General features: G+C 35.1%; 2 protein-coding genes across 2 annotated transcripts in view; both read right to left on the reverse strand.

The window, feature by feature from the left end:
* Positions 1–3,512: 3,512 nt before the first annotated feature.
* LOC149182176 (uncharacterized) lies at positions 3,513–3,953 on the reverse strand. The gene has a single exon (XM_089414470.1). The coding sequence runs from the start codon at positions 3,951–3,953 to the stop codon at positions 3,513–3,515; it is 441 nt and encodes a 146-aa protein (XP_089270596.1).
* A 394-nt stretch (positions 3,954–4,347) lies between these two features.
* Positions 4,348–18,848, reverse strand: part of LOC149182177 (uncharacterized) — a 31,602-nt gene continuing 17,101 nt past the window's right edge. The window contains exon 2 of the mRNA XM_089414471.1: positions 4,348–4,886. Within this exon, the coding sequence (XP_089270597.1) occupies positions 4,348–4,886 (539 nt within the window). The remainder of the gene's footprint in view (positions 4,887–18,848) is intronic.

The following is an 18,848-nucleotide window of genomic DNA, read 5'->3' on the forward strand; positions in this document are numbered from 1 at the left end:
CTCCCGCTCCAATCTCCCCCAAACTTCCTTTCACTGCTCATAAAAGAAGAGTTGAAGCCAACCCAACTCTTTCCTCCATTCCGCAAATTGATCTCTTGACATGTGTATGAGATATGGATTCTTTCTTTGGTCTTGACCTCCCAAAGCGAATGATGGGTTTTTAATTTTGACCCAATCTTTCGCTTCTGCCATATATCTAACAAAATCACTTGGGTCATATCCTCTTTCTAACACCGCATCAAATAACAATTGTACAGATTTCCAGGACGTAGATTGGGTGATAGTCATTTTGCCATTGAATATTGAATTGTTTCTTGCAATCCATACTGTCGAACATATGTATTTCGGGAGCGCACTCCATCACCTGAAGATACAAGAAGAGTGCCTATGATTCTAAGGGGACGAGTGAACCTTTTTCAAACATATCTGTCCAGCTTTCCGGGATAACCCGAATTCGACTTATTGGCTGTAAAGTATCTTTACACACTTCCAATGTGAAAGAACATAATAGGAAAACATGAGGGACGTCCTCCTCTAATTTTTTACAGAAAATGCACCAGGATGAGCCCTGTATCTGCCTTTTTTTCAAATTCTCTGCCGGTAGAATTCCCCATGTACTAATTGCCAACAAAAAGTGTTTAATTTCAAAAAACTGTCCTTATTCCAAATTTTACCCCAGATACTTGAAGCTGGAGGATGCAAGAGCCGCTTCAAGAAACAGTCATACCCTTCCTTCACTGTGTAAAAACTGCGTTTGCCACCAGTCCATATTATCTTATCCAATCTGTTAGTAGCAATTAGAGCGTTTCCTCTAAGAGCCTTGACAACCTTATCCCATGAGGATACCATATGTGGGGGGCGATTTATATTGGACCATCCCACCCAATTCCCCTCTTCATCCCAAGTTGATATGTCTGCAAGTTTCCTTTTCCCCTGCGATTTCATCCAATTTGCCAACTCCTTCATCTCCTGGGAGTTAAACACTATATCATTAGGAATTAATCCGTCTTCCCATATTATGACACGGTGTCCATTCCCTACTTGCCACTCTAGATTTTCCATCACTACTAAAGCTGATGCTTTACATAGCTTCCATATATTGGTTCCTTTTCCTTCCCATCTTTCTTCCTCCGGTCGAAGGAGCCAAAATTTATGGAACTATTTTCTTAGAAAGGACAATTTCCACCACTCAGAATCTAGTAATAGTCTCCAGACCAATTTTTCTCCAAGAGACAGATTCATGTATTCTAGATCTTTGATTGCCAATCCTCCCCACCTTTTTGGCAATCTAACTATGTTCCAATTTATCAGATGGAACCTCCTCATTATCTTTCCCTCCTTGCCATAATTTCTTTTTAACATGCAACTGATGTTTTGCATTATACTCTTGGGATCCAGAAGATCGGATCCAATATAAATGGGGAGAGAAAATAATATGGAATTTATGAGGATTGTTTTCCCAATAACATTTAGCCACCTAGGTCCCCAAGAGAGGATCCCCTTATGATTTTTTTGAAGCACTGCTTCCTAGTCCTCTCCAGAAGATGGGCCCAGTGAAATTGGAAGACCAAGATAAGGGAAGGCTCTCCATGATTTAGCCAAAGGATATCCCAAGATGCGGGAATTTCATTCAAATTGCTTCCAGAACTATTCCATCCCAAAATTAAACTTTTCTTCTTATTCACCAATCCTCTAGAAAATCTCAGATAGCAATCTAGAACTTCTTTAAATCACGTGGCAATAATTCTTGATGCTCCTTCAAGGAGGAGGGTATTGTTAGCAAATTGCAAGTGATTTATTTCCTTAACATTCCTAGCTATACTGAGGCCTGGCAAGAGACCAACCTCCCTAGTCGTTTCAAGTTTTCTACTGAGAATTTTAGCCATGATTATATTAAGAAGAGGGGAGAGGGGACATCCCTGCCTCAGTCCACGGGAGGCCAAGAAGAATGGGATCAACCTCTCATTGACTAGAGGAGAAATCCAGGGGCGACTGATACATACCTTCACCCAAAGAATAAAGTCTTGAACGAATCCTAATTTAGACATAACAAAGAAGAGAAAATAGTGATTTACCCGATTAAAGGCGTTTTCCATATCCAATTTAATGACCATTCCTTCATGACCCGCTTCTTCGCTGGAGTGGACCACTTCTTGGACTAAGATTCTATTATCCAGTATGTTCCTTTTTTGCATAAACCCTCCTTGATTTCCTAATAGAAAGGAAGAGAGGATGGGTTTAATTCTACTAGCTATAACTTTGGTCAAGATTTTATATGATGCATTATAGAGAGAGATTGAGCGGAATTTGGAGAAATTTACAGGGTTTGACTCTTTTGGAATAAGGGCCATGAAAGATGAACTAATACCCCTCCTACATTTTTCCTGTCCCGATCAAAATTGAGCATCTTTAGGAGATAACCTTTAATCAAGAACCAAAAGGAATGATAAAATTCTATGGGAAATCCATCCGGTCTTGGGGCTTTGTTCAAATTGAGAGATTTGATAACTGAAAGGACCTCATCCTCTGTTATCAGCTTAAGAATATTTTGGTTTGATGGTGGAGAAATGATCGAGGGCATATTGCTGGGAAATTCACTTACCTATTCCAAAGGAACTTGTTCTTATGAGTATAGAATTCTAAAGCACTAAAAACCTTCTTTTTTAATTTCTTCAAACTCTGCAATTTTAGGCTTGTCTTATGGGATGATATCTTTTACTGTGTTCCTCGCTTCCCTTGCTTTTGCTTGCTTATGGAAAAAAGAGGTGTTATGGTCCCTGTCTTACAACCAAAGACTCCTGGATTTGAGTCACCATAAGTCTTCCTCTTGTCTGTTGACAGGGAAAATTTCCTTCGTAAGTTCTGTTTCCTTTCACAAGTGCCATTCTTCTATCTGTGCTTGTTTTACATAATAGGAATAAGCTAGAATATAGTTTCTCCTAGTTTAGTGTGTGGTTGAGAGAATCTCTCAACCACACTACTGTAAGTCTAAGATAGCATTCCTATCTTAAGACTATTGATTGTATAAATATGTGTGTAATTTCCTCATTCAAAAATTAATAGAATATACTTTGAGTGTCTGCAATTTTATCTTGGTATCAGAGCCTGTGAGGGCCTGGCCCCTCCTGGGCATAGGAAAATAAATCATTTATATTAGATTTAAGATTTGTTTGTCCATTTTTTAGTCCTGCCATGTAGAAGGAGAGATGCCCCGAGTTGGAGAAAACACCTGGTGTGGCTGCAGGGAGCGTCGTGTTGTCTGTCGAATCTCGGTTGCCTTGATAAGCCATCTACACAGGTTGAGTGATGCATCTCGTAGGAGGATGCTTGTTTTGTCATTTGGTAGTGATTTTCCAATTGATTAATAAGAACTTTCTTTTTCTTTTCCGTAGGTTGATATGTTTGCTTCAGGGATTTCCTAAGGTATTTTTTCATAGCGCGAAGCTTGGATTCCCAAAAAAGGGATGGAGATCCCTGGGAAAAAGTTTTCCAAGATTCAGTGATGAGATCCTTCACTCCTTCTTGGCTCCATGCTGCATTAAACTTGAAGTTACATTAGGGATAATAACAATTGTGCAATCAGTTCCTTTAATGAGCCAACCACTATGGATCAAAAACCTATCCAATCTTGCTTCTATATAAGCCTCTCCCGTTCTTCTATTTGTCCATGTATAATTTCCAACTTTCGGAACCATGTCTATTAGATCCCAATCCGCCATCAAATACTCCATTCGATCCCTGAACAAATCACGGACCAATGAACCCCCTTGCTTCTCAGAGGTTCTAAGCATTGTATTAAAATCTCCTCCTATGATGCAATTTTGAATTCCCCCCCTCGATCTGACTTCATGTAAAGAGTCCCAAAATTCCACCTTATGTCCATATTGAACGAGGGCATACACATTGGTCATAGTAGTTCTTTCACCACTTACCTTCTCCTCTAGAACTACCATTATCCAAAACTGATGCTTCACGCTCTCTACTAAGTGGAAGTGAGAGGGAGAACAAAATATGAAGAGACCTCAAGAAACACCCCTAGCTTGTTGCATAACTCCCACACTATCTTTCCAAAAGGTTTATGCTGACTTATTAACCTATCGTTCCTCCATTTTCAACTCCTGGAGAAGAAGAATCCAGGGAGATTATTGTTTAATGATATCTTTTATCACTCGGGACTTAAAAAGGTTCCCAGACCCTTGATATTCCATGATATTATTATCATTTTAAAGTGGGGGTTTGAGATGACCCACCATCCCTTCTAGATTTACCCTTAACACCCCTATTTTTAAATATTTATGATATTGCATTTTGGTTTCCCAATTTTTTGTTTTGTTCTGCCTCCTCCTCTTATAGGGTTTGATTCTTTGGTCTTCCTTTAATTTTATTTATTTCTGTCTCTTGACTACTACCTTCATCAACCCATACCAAAATTTGAGCCAAATGCTTTGTAACGACCCCCGCGATCTCCTTTTCCATACTCAACGGGCTTTGCAACTGAGAAGGGTGTTTCGAGCTGAGCGACACTGATTTACCATGAGGAGGCATCAAGACCTCCTTACCAATCTTTGGACGAGTGTTCTCCTTCATTTCACCTTCTTCTCTTTCTTCTTCTTCTTCACTTTGGACATTTTCCTGAGCTGCTCCTTGACTCACCTCGTTCACATTCCCTTCTTTCTCATTTTCCACTACAATGAAAGGGTTTGATGATGTTGTCACCACATTATTTTCTTTGTTCAATTGAACCTTTTTTCCCATCAATAGAGCCTTTGTTTCCCTTTCTTTTCCGGGTCTTCCATTTTTCTTCGGCAACCAGGTTTTATTCAGCTCCCGAGGATGGAGCTTTTTTTGAATAGTCCCTTGCAAAGTGACCATATTCGTGAAAATGCCTGCATTTAAATGGAATTTTCTCATAGTCCATGATATCACTATGTTTCCATTCCCGCAGAGTCGAATAGACTCCAGCTAGAAGCCCTTTCTCGAGGTCCACCTCCACACAAATATTTACACAACGAACTGAGATCCCTTCAGTTCTACTTTGTTGATGTATTTGCCAACCCCATTGCCTATTGCCCTTAAACAATTCACTCCAGCAAGAAAGTGGAAGGAAGGGGAGTTTCACCCACACTGGGAAGGATGTTGGAACGTCTTCATCCAGATTAAAGTCCGTAATCCACTTGTTTAAATACATCCCCCGTAACTCATGAAAATAAGGGTCGTTACAAAAAATCATATCCTTATCTTCTCACAGCTCAAAAAGGAAAGAAAAAAAACCATTTCCAATTGCATAAATCGTAATGTTACCTTTCATCATAGCCTTCTAGTTGTTTTCAGTCCATGGTTCGATCGTTCTTGGGGATGGCAACATGCCCATGAATTTTCCTACAAGTGCCTCTTTGAATATGCCAACGTGGTTCATTTGGCCCCAATCAACAACAAAATGTCCTTGACTTCATCACTCCTCTTCACAAATTTTGACTGTTATTCCACAAGTTTTTAATGCTTTGGCAGGGAAGACACCATCGCTTGTAAAGCTATTGCCTCATCTTCCAACGAGGAAGGTGTGAGGGGAAGGGGAGATACCCCTCCGGAGCAGACATCAAAACAAAGATTTAGAGCTAGGGTTTCAGTTAACACTTTACTCACAAGGCTTTATTGAGAGACATGCATCAAGACCGTGGTGGAGCCAATATTTGTCATTAACTCACAAGGCTTTATTGAGAGACATGCATCAAGACCGTGGTGGAGCCAATATTTGTCATTGTTTTTAGTCAGTAGTAATTATTTATTTTATGTGGTGATGGATTTTACTTTTAATTTCATAGCAAGCATCAAAGCATGTATTTAGAAACAATGAAAGCTTGATATTTTATTGGTGTTACTCTTTGTATATGATAGAAACAATAAGTTTAAGAGTTGTTTTTTTAGCTAATTGTATTTTTATAATCTCTTTCTAAGGCACTTACGAAGTTTTTATGTAAATTATAGTTTTCAACACATTTTTTATCATTGTTTTTAAGAGCAGCCACAAGATAGATGGGACTTTAGTCAAATTTTTCAATTAAATTTCATTTTCAATTAGATTTCAACAAATTGACAGGTTATTGGTTTGCTACATTTTCTCAAAACACTAAGGTTTATGATTTTCTAGAAAGTGTTTTTATTTTTATTTTTAAGAAGTAAAGTGCTTAATTGTGTCTTTTAAATTTTATAATGCAAAGTTATTTTATTTTATTTTCACAAAATGCTAAAGAGCTAAGAGGAGCATTTTGTATCTAAGTTTAACCATACACAAATTTTACAAAATGCTAAAGAGCTAAGAGGAGCATTTTGTATCTAAGTTTAACCATACACAAATTGTAAACATGTTTTTAGTTTTTGTTCATGTAGAGTGATTAGATTTTTACCATAATAACATTGAAACAAATACAAATTTCAATACTTGTATTACCTTTTATTTTATTTTGCATTGTAAGTCTGACAATATGCAAAAGTTTTACTTGTAAATTGGTATTATATTAATTTTTTATTTCTTATTGTAAGTCTAGCAATATTCAAAAATTTTAAACATGGCTTTTCTATTTTTTAGAGTTGCAAAATATCTAATTTTTTTAGATATTAACTTTTTACCATTTTAATATTGAAACAACACAAACTTCAAATTGGTATTACCTTTTTTACATATTAGCTTTTTACCATAATAAGAGCGAAACCACCCAAACTTGAGATTGGTATTATCTTAATTTTTTAATTTTTAATTTTTTATTGAAAGTCCTACATATTTGACAATGCATGTTTGTGTCATGTCCTCCATATAAAGGGATTGGTTTTTGTGCATGATTGTAGATTAAAATTCTACCATAATTTTTTACATATTTGAAAATGCTTGTTTGTGCACTGTCTTCCACATAGATGGATTAGTTTGTGTGATTGGCTCGTGATTAGCCTTTTACCATAATAATACTAAAATCACATTAACTTCAAAAATAGTATTTTTTTTTTTTAAACAATACTCTAAAGAGATAAAAATTATAATAATGGAAAATTAATATATAGTATATATTTTATAAATTGTTTTTCATTAGTATTATTTTTTAACTTATTTTCGGTTTGCTACATTTTCTCAAAACAATGATCTTTATAATTTCTTAGAGAGTGTTTTTTGTAACTTTTTTACAAAATGAATGAACTAAGTTTTGGATTTCAAATCTTACCATGAAAATGTTTTACAAAATATCTAAGTGAAGATATACATTTTATCTTTTAAACCTAATAGCATACAAACTTTTAAACATATTTTAATAAAAAATTTAGAATTGTAATATTTAGTTTTTACACATTTAAAAATGCATATTTGCGCGACATCCTTTGCATAAATATTGAAGTAACAAAAACTTCATAAGTCGTATTATTTTATAAATTTTATTTTTGATTTAGTTTATTTTCTGATTATAATTTTTTTTTTAAAGAACAAATATATTTTTGATATTTCTAAAATAGATATCATAAAATATTATTTGTTAGGTGTATAATAGTTCAATTAATTTCTTAATAGACATTAATTTTATTATATATTTTTAAAAGAAAAAATATATTTTTGATATTTCTAAAATAGATATCACAAAGCATTATTTGTTAGATGCATAATAACAATTCATTTAATTTCTTAATAGACATTTTATTTTAGCATTCAAAATATGCGTTAGTCACACATAAAAGATTTATTAATTTAAAAATATAATTATATAAAAATATTTAATTTAATTTGGAGTTATAATAAATGATAGAAATTGATTTATTATTATTATTATTATTATTATTTTAATTTTTTTTTGATAAATTTTTATAATATTTTTATTTTTATTAGTTTTATCATTTATAATTATTTTATTATTATAATTTTATCTCAAGAAGTTGTATGACTCTCTGGACACCATCTTAAACACTCCTATTAAGGATGATATTTTTTCTCTGGAGGACGTTGAGTCTGGGATTAATAAGCTCACTAATAAGAAAGCCAAAGATATCCATTAGCCAAAGATAATGAAGGCTACCAAGCTGAGATCTTTAAAATGGGAAAATCTATCCTCATTCGTCATCTCCACAAGCTTCTCAATTTGGCTGTAAAGCATGGCTTCCCTAAGCTTTGGACGCAAAGCCTTATTGTGCCTATCTTCAAAAATGGGGACAAAAGTGTTCCCTCTAACTACAAGACCATTATGATTAGACACATCCTAACCAAGCTTTATGGGCTCATTCTACGAGATTGTCATTGCCAAGCTTAAGACCAATGAAGGGTGGTCTAAAGATATTAAATGAAATATCTGGGTTAAGCAAGGTTGTCCCCTTTCCCCTACCTTTTTTGGTATTTACATTGATAAACTAGAGGAGTTTCTAGAAATTGCGCGCTGCAAAAGCACTGAGCTTGCTGGTATTATTATTACTTTTCTCCTTTATGCTGATGATATCATTCTTCTTGCAAGGAGCCATGATGACCTAGACAAACCGCTTAAGACTCTTCATGTCTACTGCTCCACGATGGGTATGACAGTTAATACCGACAAGACTAAATTCATGATCATTAAATCCAAAAAGATCACCCATGGTAGTTTCCTCTATGATAACCATAGTCTTGAGAAGGCTTCTTCTTATAAATATTTGGGTATTGACTTTCCTCATTAGCTCAATTCGAATTATAGCATCGAGAAAAGAATTATTGGAGGTTGGAGAGCTTATTATGAGCTTGAAAACAATTGTAAGTGAGCCGATCTTTACATTTGGAGTAAAAAAAGGTTCCTCTTTGAGACACTTGTCACCCCTATTATCTTATACGGATGTGAAGTTTGGGGGTGCAGTGTATCTAGGGAGTTGTGGAGAGAGATTGAGATGATCCAAAAGCAATTCATAACCTATAATATCAAGATCAAGGGAAATAGTCCCTATCCTATCCTCTTGATCGAAGATGGCGCGTCCCCCATTGAAAGTGTGGCTATGTGTAGATATCTGATGTATAAGAAGAAGTTTCACAATATGGAATCCGAGAGGCTCCCAAAAATTGCTTCTAACTTTAGTTAAAGCCCCCATCTGCGCCTCAAGCACAAGTGGCATTAGGATGCTCAGTCTTGGCTCAACCTTTGGGGGGTTAAGGAGGATGTCATCATGGGAAGCAAGGGCAGTATCAAAGATATTATTACCTCCATTTTTAAGGACAAGATGTGGGATGCAAAGGAGTTGGAGGGTAAATGGAAGCTTAGGTACTATAAAGAGGTGATCAACCCCACCCTCGATAACCAGAATTATCTCTCTATGTTGACTAGCACTAAGAAGAAAATGAACATCTCTAGGATTAGAACTAACTCTCATGAGCTTCGAAGTGAGACCAGACAGTGGTCTAATCCTAAGATTCCCTGGGACGATAAAATTTGTCAGATTTGTGATACTAAGAAGGTGGGAGATGAAAAGCACTTCCTTTTAGACTGCCTGACTCTTGCCCACATCCACTCTCAATTCCCTATCGTCAGCCACACCTCCAATCTTATTGACTTATTAAGCCAACCCAACTATAACAATCTTGGAATGCTTCTTTCCCTGCTCTTTGATCATAGAAACAAGATTTTGAAGAATGACAATTAGACTCTATTTTCTTGAGGTTCGATAGACCACATTGGTCTTAGTGGACGTTAATCATCATCATCATTATTATTTTAAAAATAAATATATTAATAATATATTTTTTAAAATTCTTTTTCCTAGAATAACAATATTATTATTTATGTATTTATCTATTTTTTGTGCGTGGTTCATAGACACCTTCGGTCAACGGGTGGTGCTACATCAACTGGAAAAATCTGGGCTTGACGCCCTGCAACCTACTGCAAGACTTGACCCCAAGAGCTTTCGGGAATTGATCCTGTGACCTCCCATCTGGCAAGGCCTCGTCTTGACCGATTGGGCTAACCCCTGGGGCTTCCTAGAATAACAAATTGTTAAGCTATACATTTTATTTTTAATTTAAATTTATTTTCTAATTAGAAATATTAATTTTTATTTGTTTTTCAAAACAAGAAATATATTTTTGATATTTCTAAATATATATCAGAAAGTATTATTTTTTAGCTATAGTTCACTTAATTCCTTAATAGACATTTTATCTTAGCATTTAAAATATGTTTTAATTTGTCTCTCTCCCACACATGAATAAAATTTGAGCTATAATAAATTATAGAAATTGAAAAAAATATTTTTAATAATTTTTATAATTTCTTTATTATTTTGAAAGTAAATATATTAAAAACAAAAAACTTATAAATATTTGTACAAAATGATATCTTCCATACTCTATTAATTGTCGTTTTGTTTCAAAATAAGATATATATAATTTTATTTTTTTATTGTTTTTTATTCCACTTTAATTATAGTTAACCAAGAGACACATATTAATTACTAACTACTATATAGTTCCTGTCTATAAAATTTAAGAATGTAATAATATAAATAATTAATAAATACTAAAATAAATATAAATTATGATTAGTTAAAGACATTATTAAAGTCACAAACTTTAAGTTATTTTATGTTTTTTTTCAATTTATTATTTTTCTTAATCAATCCCATATATGGAATTTTGATTTGATTTACTAGGTGTTAATTTGTTATACATTATATATTATTATTAAAGTCCAATGTTTTGGAAGTTGTATCAAGAGTCCACTCTTGTAACTTCAACAATTTGAGTGTCATGAAATCTATGCAAGTGCAAATACCTAGGGATTCCAATTTGAGTGCCATGAAATTTATGCAAGTGCAAATACCTAGGGATTCTTGTTGGCAAAAGCATATCAAGGGATTGCCAAGGGATTGCCAATGTAGTACATCAAAGAGCCAAAAAGGTTTGAGATTATTAGAAATTAGGATTGAATTTATTTTTGGATATAAAAGTTAGATTTATTATATATATATGTGAGAGTTTTTTATTGATATATTATTATTATTATTATTTAAAAATTGTAAATTTGATTGAGAGAAAGAATTAAAGTTATGAGTTTTATAGTAGTGGTTTTAGGTTTATGGTTTTTTGGTTTCTCAAAGATTTATGTCTAAAATACTTTATGTAATGGAGCCTTTAAAGGGTTGGGAGAAATTTTATAGTAATGTGCCGTGGAGATAAAGGCTGGAGGCTCACTTGGCTGGCTTGGCCCAGTTTTGTCCAAAAAACTATTAAAATTTTATTAGCTATAAACTATGTGTATATATATTGTTTTTGTCTCTAATAATAAGCCTTTCAGATAAATATTTTGTTTCTCTTTGTTGATTTTTAACATTTGGTATTAGAGCCAAATATTGGGTTGAGAAGAACACCTCTAATCGGAGATGAACTCGCTACTGAATCCTGTAGAAGTATCCACAAATCTGTGTGAACTTGGATCTTTTGATACAGAGTGTAGATATGATGAATTTGTTAGACCTCAAGCTAGATCGAGCTCAATTTCTGCTGTGCAAGTCCAACCCTCATGCGGCCAGGTGAAGGGCACGTATAGGATGGAAGTAATGTGGGGGTCGTGGAAATCGACAAGAAAGAGATTAAAGCATATATTTGGGTCACAACTGGTTAGGAACAGTTGAGAGCCATAACATCTACGTATCACAACGCTAATGTAGGAGCTTCGTTGTTCTACATGGGCTGTGGATTTCAGGAAGATGACCCTCTTACTAGACAACTCAATCAGAGACATGGCGTGGCTTCTGAATGTATCTGCCAGCGGAGAAGGGAATCAAACCACTTGGGGTTGCCTCCCATCGCCAGCAACAACCCCATTCTCGCTTTCAATTAGGAATATATTGCGTGCCTGTACATGGGGAGAAGCCCTAAAGAGAAAGCCGGTGCCGCAGCCTCATTGGTGTCTCTGGTCTAGGGCCACGAGGGCAATGGGAAAGTAGAGGTAGTAAGGATTTGGACGGCTTGATACACACTAAGGTGCCTATGAAATGCAACATGCATGGATGCTAGACAGATCGAACTCGTGACGTGGGGCTTTGTATCTCTGGGTTGACTGTGTAAACGTCAGATTTGAAAGATGCTCAGATCATCTTCTCATAGTTGTGAGGGGGGCTCAGCTGTTACCTCGAGGAGCGTGAGTTTTTGAAGAACCGGGGTGAGAAAAAGTGACACGGAAGAGAGTGGAGGCCTTTGGAAATGAGGCTGCATATGACTTGGCCAGAAGAGGAGGGGAATGAATGGATCTTGTGGCAGTTTTGCGTGGTGAGCAGATCGATTTAAGGCCAATCGTAGAGGATGCTCAAGATGTTAAAATACAGGTGGTTTTGGGACCTAGGGCATTGGTTGTGGTGTCTAGGTGACTCCACATAGAGAGCAACAATGGGCTCTTGTTGCATGTAAGTTATTGATGGAATGCTTCACGGAAATGATGGTATTATTGGTGAAATGTAACCATGGAAGTCAGACATGGAGAGGAAAGTATGAAGCTTGAAGCGTGTAAAAGTGAGAGGATGGGTGGGGAAGCAACAAATTTTTTTTTAATTATTATAATGGAGTTGGAAGTTTATTGCATGTAAATGGGCATAACATCGAAAGACTTGGTAAGGCATATATATCTCTGGGAAAATGTCTGGGAAATTGCCACTAAAGTCTAGTGTTAGACTTAGGTGATATGGGGCATGTCAAGTTAACAAATACTCTAGGTATAAACTTTGAGGGGGGTAAGGGATAGATTGAGCGGTGCTGACTCATTTGGTTGGTTTGGTCGGATTTCGTCAAGGGAAACCACGTGAAGGTTTAAGGGGGGATTCTTAGGTAAACTTGACTCAGAGTCAAAGTTCATTGTTTCTACCATAGTGGTTTCGGGCCCATGGTTTTTAAGTTGCCCATGGTTTTGTGCCTATAGAATTGATGTAATGGAGCCTTTAAAAGGTTAGGAGGAACTCTAGTTTATGTGTTATGGAGGCGAGTGCTTATGTGTTAGGGAGGTGAGCGGTGAAGGCCAATTTGGTCAACTTGGTCAGGTTTTGGCCAAGGAGACTAATTGAATTCCGTTAGTTGGGGTTTTCCTCAGAGTTGAGGTTTTCCCAGGGTATATATTTTGTGTATATATGTTGTTTTTGTTGCTGGTAATAAGTCTCTCAATAAATATTTTGTTTCTCTCCAGTAATTTTTAACAAAATTGAGGATGGGAAGAAAATTGATTTTCATCATTTTACTCTCTTGTAGTGGTTATTTCTACATTTGTGACTTCTACTGATGGCCTCTTTACCGAACATCATGCTAGAAGACAAACAAAGCTTCTTTAGTGAAGAACTACAATATGTGGAAGTAATATATGTTGGCCATATTTGAGTATATGCGTTCAGATGTTATCATCCTAAGGACTGGTACTTGATAAGAAGTTATGGGTAGAGACTAAGGTATGTTTGATGAGTGAGACAAATAATTAGTGATGCTATTTAAGTTGTCCATGACAAATGAAATGCTTCCTAAGGTCCAAACATTCATTAGGGGAATTTTGAGGTCTAAAATGAGCATCATAAGTAATAAAATAATAGTTAAAATAATAAAATAAGATTTATGATTTTTAAAATAAAAATAAATGAAACTACATTTTTATTATATTTTTGGCTTATGACCTTATATGTTTATTCAAATTTCAAGTGTAGACACCCGTTAGATTTAGAATTAAATTCCACATCCAATGAGTACCCACCATAGATACTTCTGAGTAAACCCATAATGAAAAAAATGAAAATACATGAAAAAACTTGTTGAACACATTTTTTTCAATGTGGGTTTCCTCAAAAGTTTGTAGAGTGGGTACTCGTTAGACGTGGAATTTAATTCCACATCTAATAAGTGCCTACACTTGAAATTTGAGTAAACCTATCAGGAGATAAATTAAAAATACAATTAAATTTTTTTGTCTTGTTTTTGTTTTTGTTTTTTTCCCTCCAAATATTTACCCTTGAGGATGACATTATCATATTGAATCCAATTGGTTCTCTTAAAGCTAATTTTGTTAGTACAATTTTTGTTTTGAAGCTTCTTTTTTACCTCAAAAGTACCCTAATGAATATTTCAATAGAGATTTGGAATCATTTAAAAGGGTTGCATTCAACTTCACACAAGGGCAAATCCTTCTTCCTAAATAATACATTGTTTTTTATCAAAAAACATGGGAGTGCATCATTCTATGAGTACTTACTCAAGATAAAATATATAAGAGAATTATTGTCCACTGATGGTTAGAAGATGAAAGAATAAGACATGTTGGTAATCATGTTGAAAATACTACTATGTACTTACGAGCACGTTAGTAAGACTTTAAATATCACCATTATGAATGTTAACTTGAAGTTTGATAATTTTTGCAATATGCTCTTACAATAGGACAAATGGAAGAAACAATTCAATGGCAATAATGAGATAGAGGGTTTAGAATAAACCTTTGTAGCCAATGTCAATGAAAAAGGAAAATGGGAAAAATAAGAAAGGTCAAGGAGGTAGTGAAGAGGCAACCAAAAGTCAAAAGAACATCATGTCACTACTATGACAAGGTGGGCCATTTGAATAAGTAATGCAAAAGGAGGTTGGATGATCAGAAAACCAGTCAAAGAGGGCCATAGTGGAAGGACTGTGTTATAGAATAACATAGAAAGGAGAAGAAATTAACCTTCTATGCATTAATCACCAAGATCAGTAGACCAACTTAGTTCATTCACTTGATACATTGATTTAGGTGCATTACAACAATTCACCAATAGGTAGGATTGGTTCACAAATTATACTACTTATTCCTCAAGGATTCAACGATCTTCGGTGGTGGGGAAGAATACATGGTAGTTCACAAAGGGAATGTGAAAATTTATTTTAGAGATAAAATGTTGATTTTCCTTAATATTTATTATGTGCTATGAATGGAGATTAATCCGCTATAAGTTAAATAAGTTACGAGACATTGCCCTAGCTACATGCGAACTTTAGTAATGATAAATGCTCATAGTTGACAAAGAGACAAAGAAAACTATTTCCCTTGGTTTGGAGGATTATGTAGTGTTCGGATTGCTTGATATTGCACAAGGTAGGGAGCATGCATTCACAACCCAAAATGCATAAGAGATCAATACATTTTGGCATTAATGTTATGTGCGTCTTAACTTGGCCTACCTCTCTTAGTTCTCTTGAGAGAATTTGGTAGATGGACTGCTTGACATCCAACAACTTATTCAAGGTGTATGCAAGGCTTGACAGGAAAGGAAGCAATATAGAGTGCCATTTGGTAAAAGGAAACCTTGGAGAGTATAGAGATTTCTTCAGTTGGTTAATGTAGATGTTTGTGGACCAATACAAATAACATTAATCACTAATGCTAGGTATTTCCTTCTATTTGTTGATGAATATAGAAGGAAAATGTGGTTGTAATTTTTGAAATTGAAAGTTGAAGTGTTTGATGGATTTCAAAAGTTTAAAGCATTAGTAGAAAAAGAGTCGAGTTGTCACAATACCACTCTTAGGTTTGATAATGGTGGCAAGCTATGTTCAAAAGAAAATAACTATTGTGCTAAACATGGAATTGAAATATAGTTCAAGATGCCTAACACTGAATAATAGAATGGAGTGGTTGCAAGGTGAAATTGCACTATCACATCGATGGGATAGTGTATAATAGAGAAAACGTGTGTCCCCAATAAGGTTTGGGTTGAGGTAGTATTTGCAACAATCCACCTATTAAAAGATCTCCAACAATGTAAATGAAGCAAACGACTCCAAAGGAAGCCTAAAGTTAGTGATTTTAAGGTCTATGGTTCTATTACATATGCATAGATTCTAGATGAGAAGAGAACCAAGTTAGACCCTAAGAGAAAGGCATTAATGAGTATATGGTACACAAATAGTTATAAATCCTACATAATAGTTGATGTTGACACCAATAAGTGGAGCTTCAATAGAGATGTCATAGATGATGAGAAACTTGGATCTTTCCAAACTTCTGTAGAGATAAAAATCATAGAACAATAGTCTATTAGAAAGGGGCAAAGGGACACGGGGAGTAAGATTCTAAGCATGAGGATTTTTTGGGATTTGGTTTTGATGATATTAGTATAGATACAAGTATCCTAATCACGATGAAAAGTTCAATGGTGAAGATCCTAAGAAGAGACAAAAGTTGTGGCATGTCATCATTGGAGATGTTTGGGTAAGTGAAATGATTGAGGAATACTCATTGAAAGGTAAGAAAAAGAACAACCAAACATGGGTTAAATTTTCTCTCATGGTCAATGTTTATAAAGTATATGAGCCACAAGTTTTTGATGAGGCAAAAGGGAGACCTGAATGGGACAAAGACATGATAGTTGAACATGAAATTTAGATGCAAAATTAGACTTGGAATCGCATAACTCTTTCACCAAGGAAGAAACCTATTTGTTGCAAATGGATATATAATGTAAAGTACAAGGAAGATGTCACACTTGAAAAGCATAAGCCACGAATAGTTACAAAACAATTCTCTCAACAAGAGGGCATTTACTATGAGGAGGTATTTTCTCCTACAACAAAGATGACCACCATCTAATTAGTTCTAGCAATGGTAGCATAGTTTGGTTGTAAGGTCCATTAGTGGATGTGAAAAGTACCTTTCTCAATGGCTATTTGGAGGAATAGGTTTATATGTATAAACTACAAGGGTTTTAGGTTCTAAAGAAGGAGATTCTTGTTTGCAAACTAAATATGGATCTATTATGCTTGAAACAAACTCCTCGGCTATGGTACATCAAGATTGATAGGGACTTGAAAGAGTAGGGTTTCCAATGAAGTCCTTTAGAGTCCAATATGTATATCAAAAGCATTGGTAAAGATACCATTCACTAGTCATTTATGTAGATGACAACATTATTACAAGTAGCAAGGCAAGTGATATTGAATAGATAAGGCCACTTATATAAAGCGAAAGTGATTCCAAAGGTTTAAGAATTGTAAAAGATATCACAACCATACAAGTTAAATGGTTGATTAACGCCAACAAGTGCTAAAGTTAAATTATATCCTCTTATAATCATGTGAGTTGTCTTCAATGCATCCTTTTATAATCAAGTGAAATTTCTTCAATCATATATTTTCTTACAACAATGATTCCTTCCCACTTCAATCCTACTTTTTGATCCAACTTTCTTTAATCCTACTTTCTTTAGAACAATGGTTATGAAGTGCATCAGTGTTATTGTTGAAATAATTCAAATAAAATAATGAGGGATCAATTTATTAACTACCAAGATTAGGGTTAGAGTTTAATCTTATCCCTTTATGTGTGAAGAGGACAAAGAATATACTCTCTTTATTAAATATTACCCATCCACATAATTTATTTTATTGAAAAAGAAAATAAAATTGAAAACCTATTCCTAAACAGACATGCACATTGACATAAATTAGTGGTGAAATAACTGAAATTTATTGTTACATACAAAAGATTTTTTCTTTATTACCACTTGTAAAGATTTTATGAGATACTCAAATTAATTGACACAAGATTAAATATGTAAGACAAACCTAATGCTTTTTCCCGAGACACAAATTTTTTGTTTGTTTGTCAAGTTCTCTGTGTTCTTCCAAGCTTGACCCGTGGCTTGAGAAACCGCGACCCAGGGGAATCTAAGCCGTCAGAGTCACACAAGGATCGCACTCGGCCTAGGCCACAACAGCCTGTTGTACTGTTCAACAAAATCCATTTTAATATATTATAAATTTCCTATGAAATTTATTATCTGGGATCAGGGGCTTGGCTGGGATCATCTTTAGCTTTGATTGGCTTGGATACTCAACTGGGCTACTCAATTTGGATGGCTGCTGCGCTATTTAACTGCAGGGCTAATAAAATAGGGGAAAATCCACTGGTGGGGGATGGCTGCTTGGCTATTCATCTGTGGCTGCTCCGCTATTCAACTGCACTAATCGACTGTGCTAATCTCAACAGCTTGGCTCAACGGTTCGGGTATATTAAAATAGGGACCCTTTAGTTTTAGAAAATCAACATAAAAATTGTTAATAAAGAACTATAACCAAAGTTTGATACTTAGGCTTTTTAATTAAAACTCAAGTTTTAAACCTTGATTATCCAAAAAAGAAAATTTCAATAGCCCTCGAGAACAAAACTATACTTGGGCTTCAAAAAACCTTCAATATTAAAAAATATGAGTTATTTAATCGAAAAACAAAATAATCGAAGCTTTCAATTCCCAAAGGTTTTATCTTTATAAACTCTGACTCATCCAAATCCCGCATCACAAAGTTTCTAAAGGCAAATACTTGCAAAACTCCGACTTATCTAAAGGGTAAGACTCCCCCCGCATCTCAAATAAACAAAGTTTCATAAGGAAAATACCCCTCCTTCAATTCCATTGCGATTGTGATATAAAATGAACTCGACGGTGGAGTTAAGGCAATTCATAAAAACCCCACGTTCGTGACTATCGTAAGATCCAAAGGCCTAAGGCCAAACCCCGCTACACCGCCGATTGCTATTGCAATATAAGCCCTGAACCCAACAAGATTATCCATTGCAATTCATAAATTCCTCGCGTCCGCGGCTATCACAAAAGTTCCAAAAAATCTTAAGTCCATACGCCTGCCTTATCTCGATTGCGATATGTGATATAATTAGACCCGCTAGGATTATACACTGCAGTTAAATTAAATATCATGTCCGCATAATCACAAAGTTCCAAGAGTCATGCCTCATTTGAATTGCGATTGCGATATCCTTCCTCATGCCGATTGCGATATGATGTCATCCTCCACATCATCTTCCATGTCACCATTCCACATGGATACGCCACGTCATAGTGAT

Source organism: Pinus tabuliformis, chromosome 3_2 (genome assembly GCF_031772625.1).
Source record: "Pinus tabuliformis cultivar Carrire ecotype Pingquan chromosome 3_2, CPIR1, whole genome shotgun sequence".
In the NCBI taxonomy this organism is placed as follows: domain Eukaryota; kingdom Viridiplantae; phylum Streptophyta; class Pinopsida; order Pinales; family Pinaceae; genus Pinus; species Pinus tabuliformis.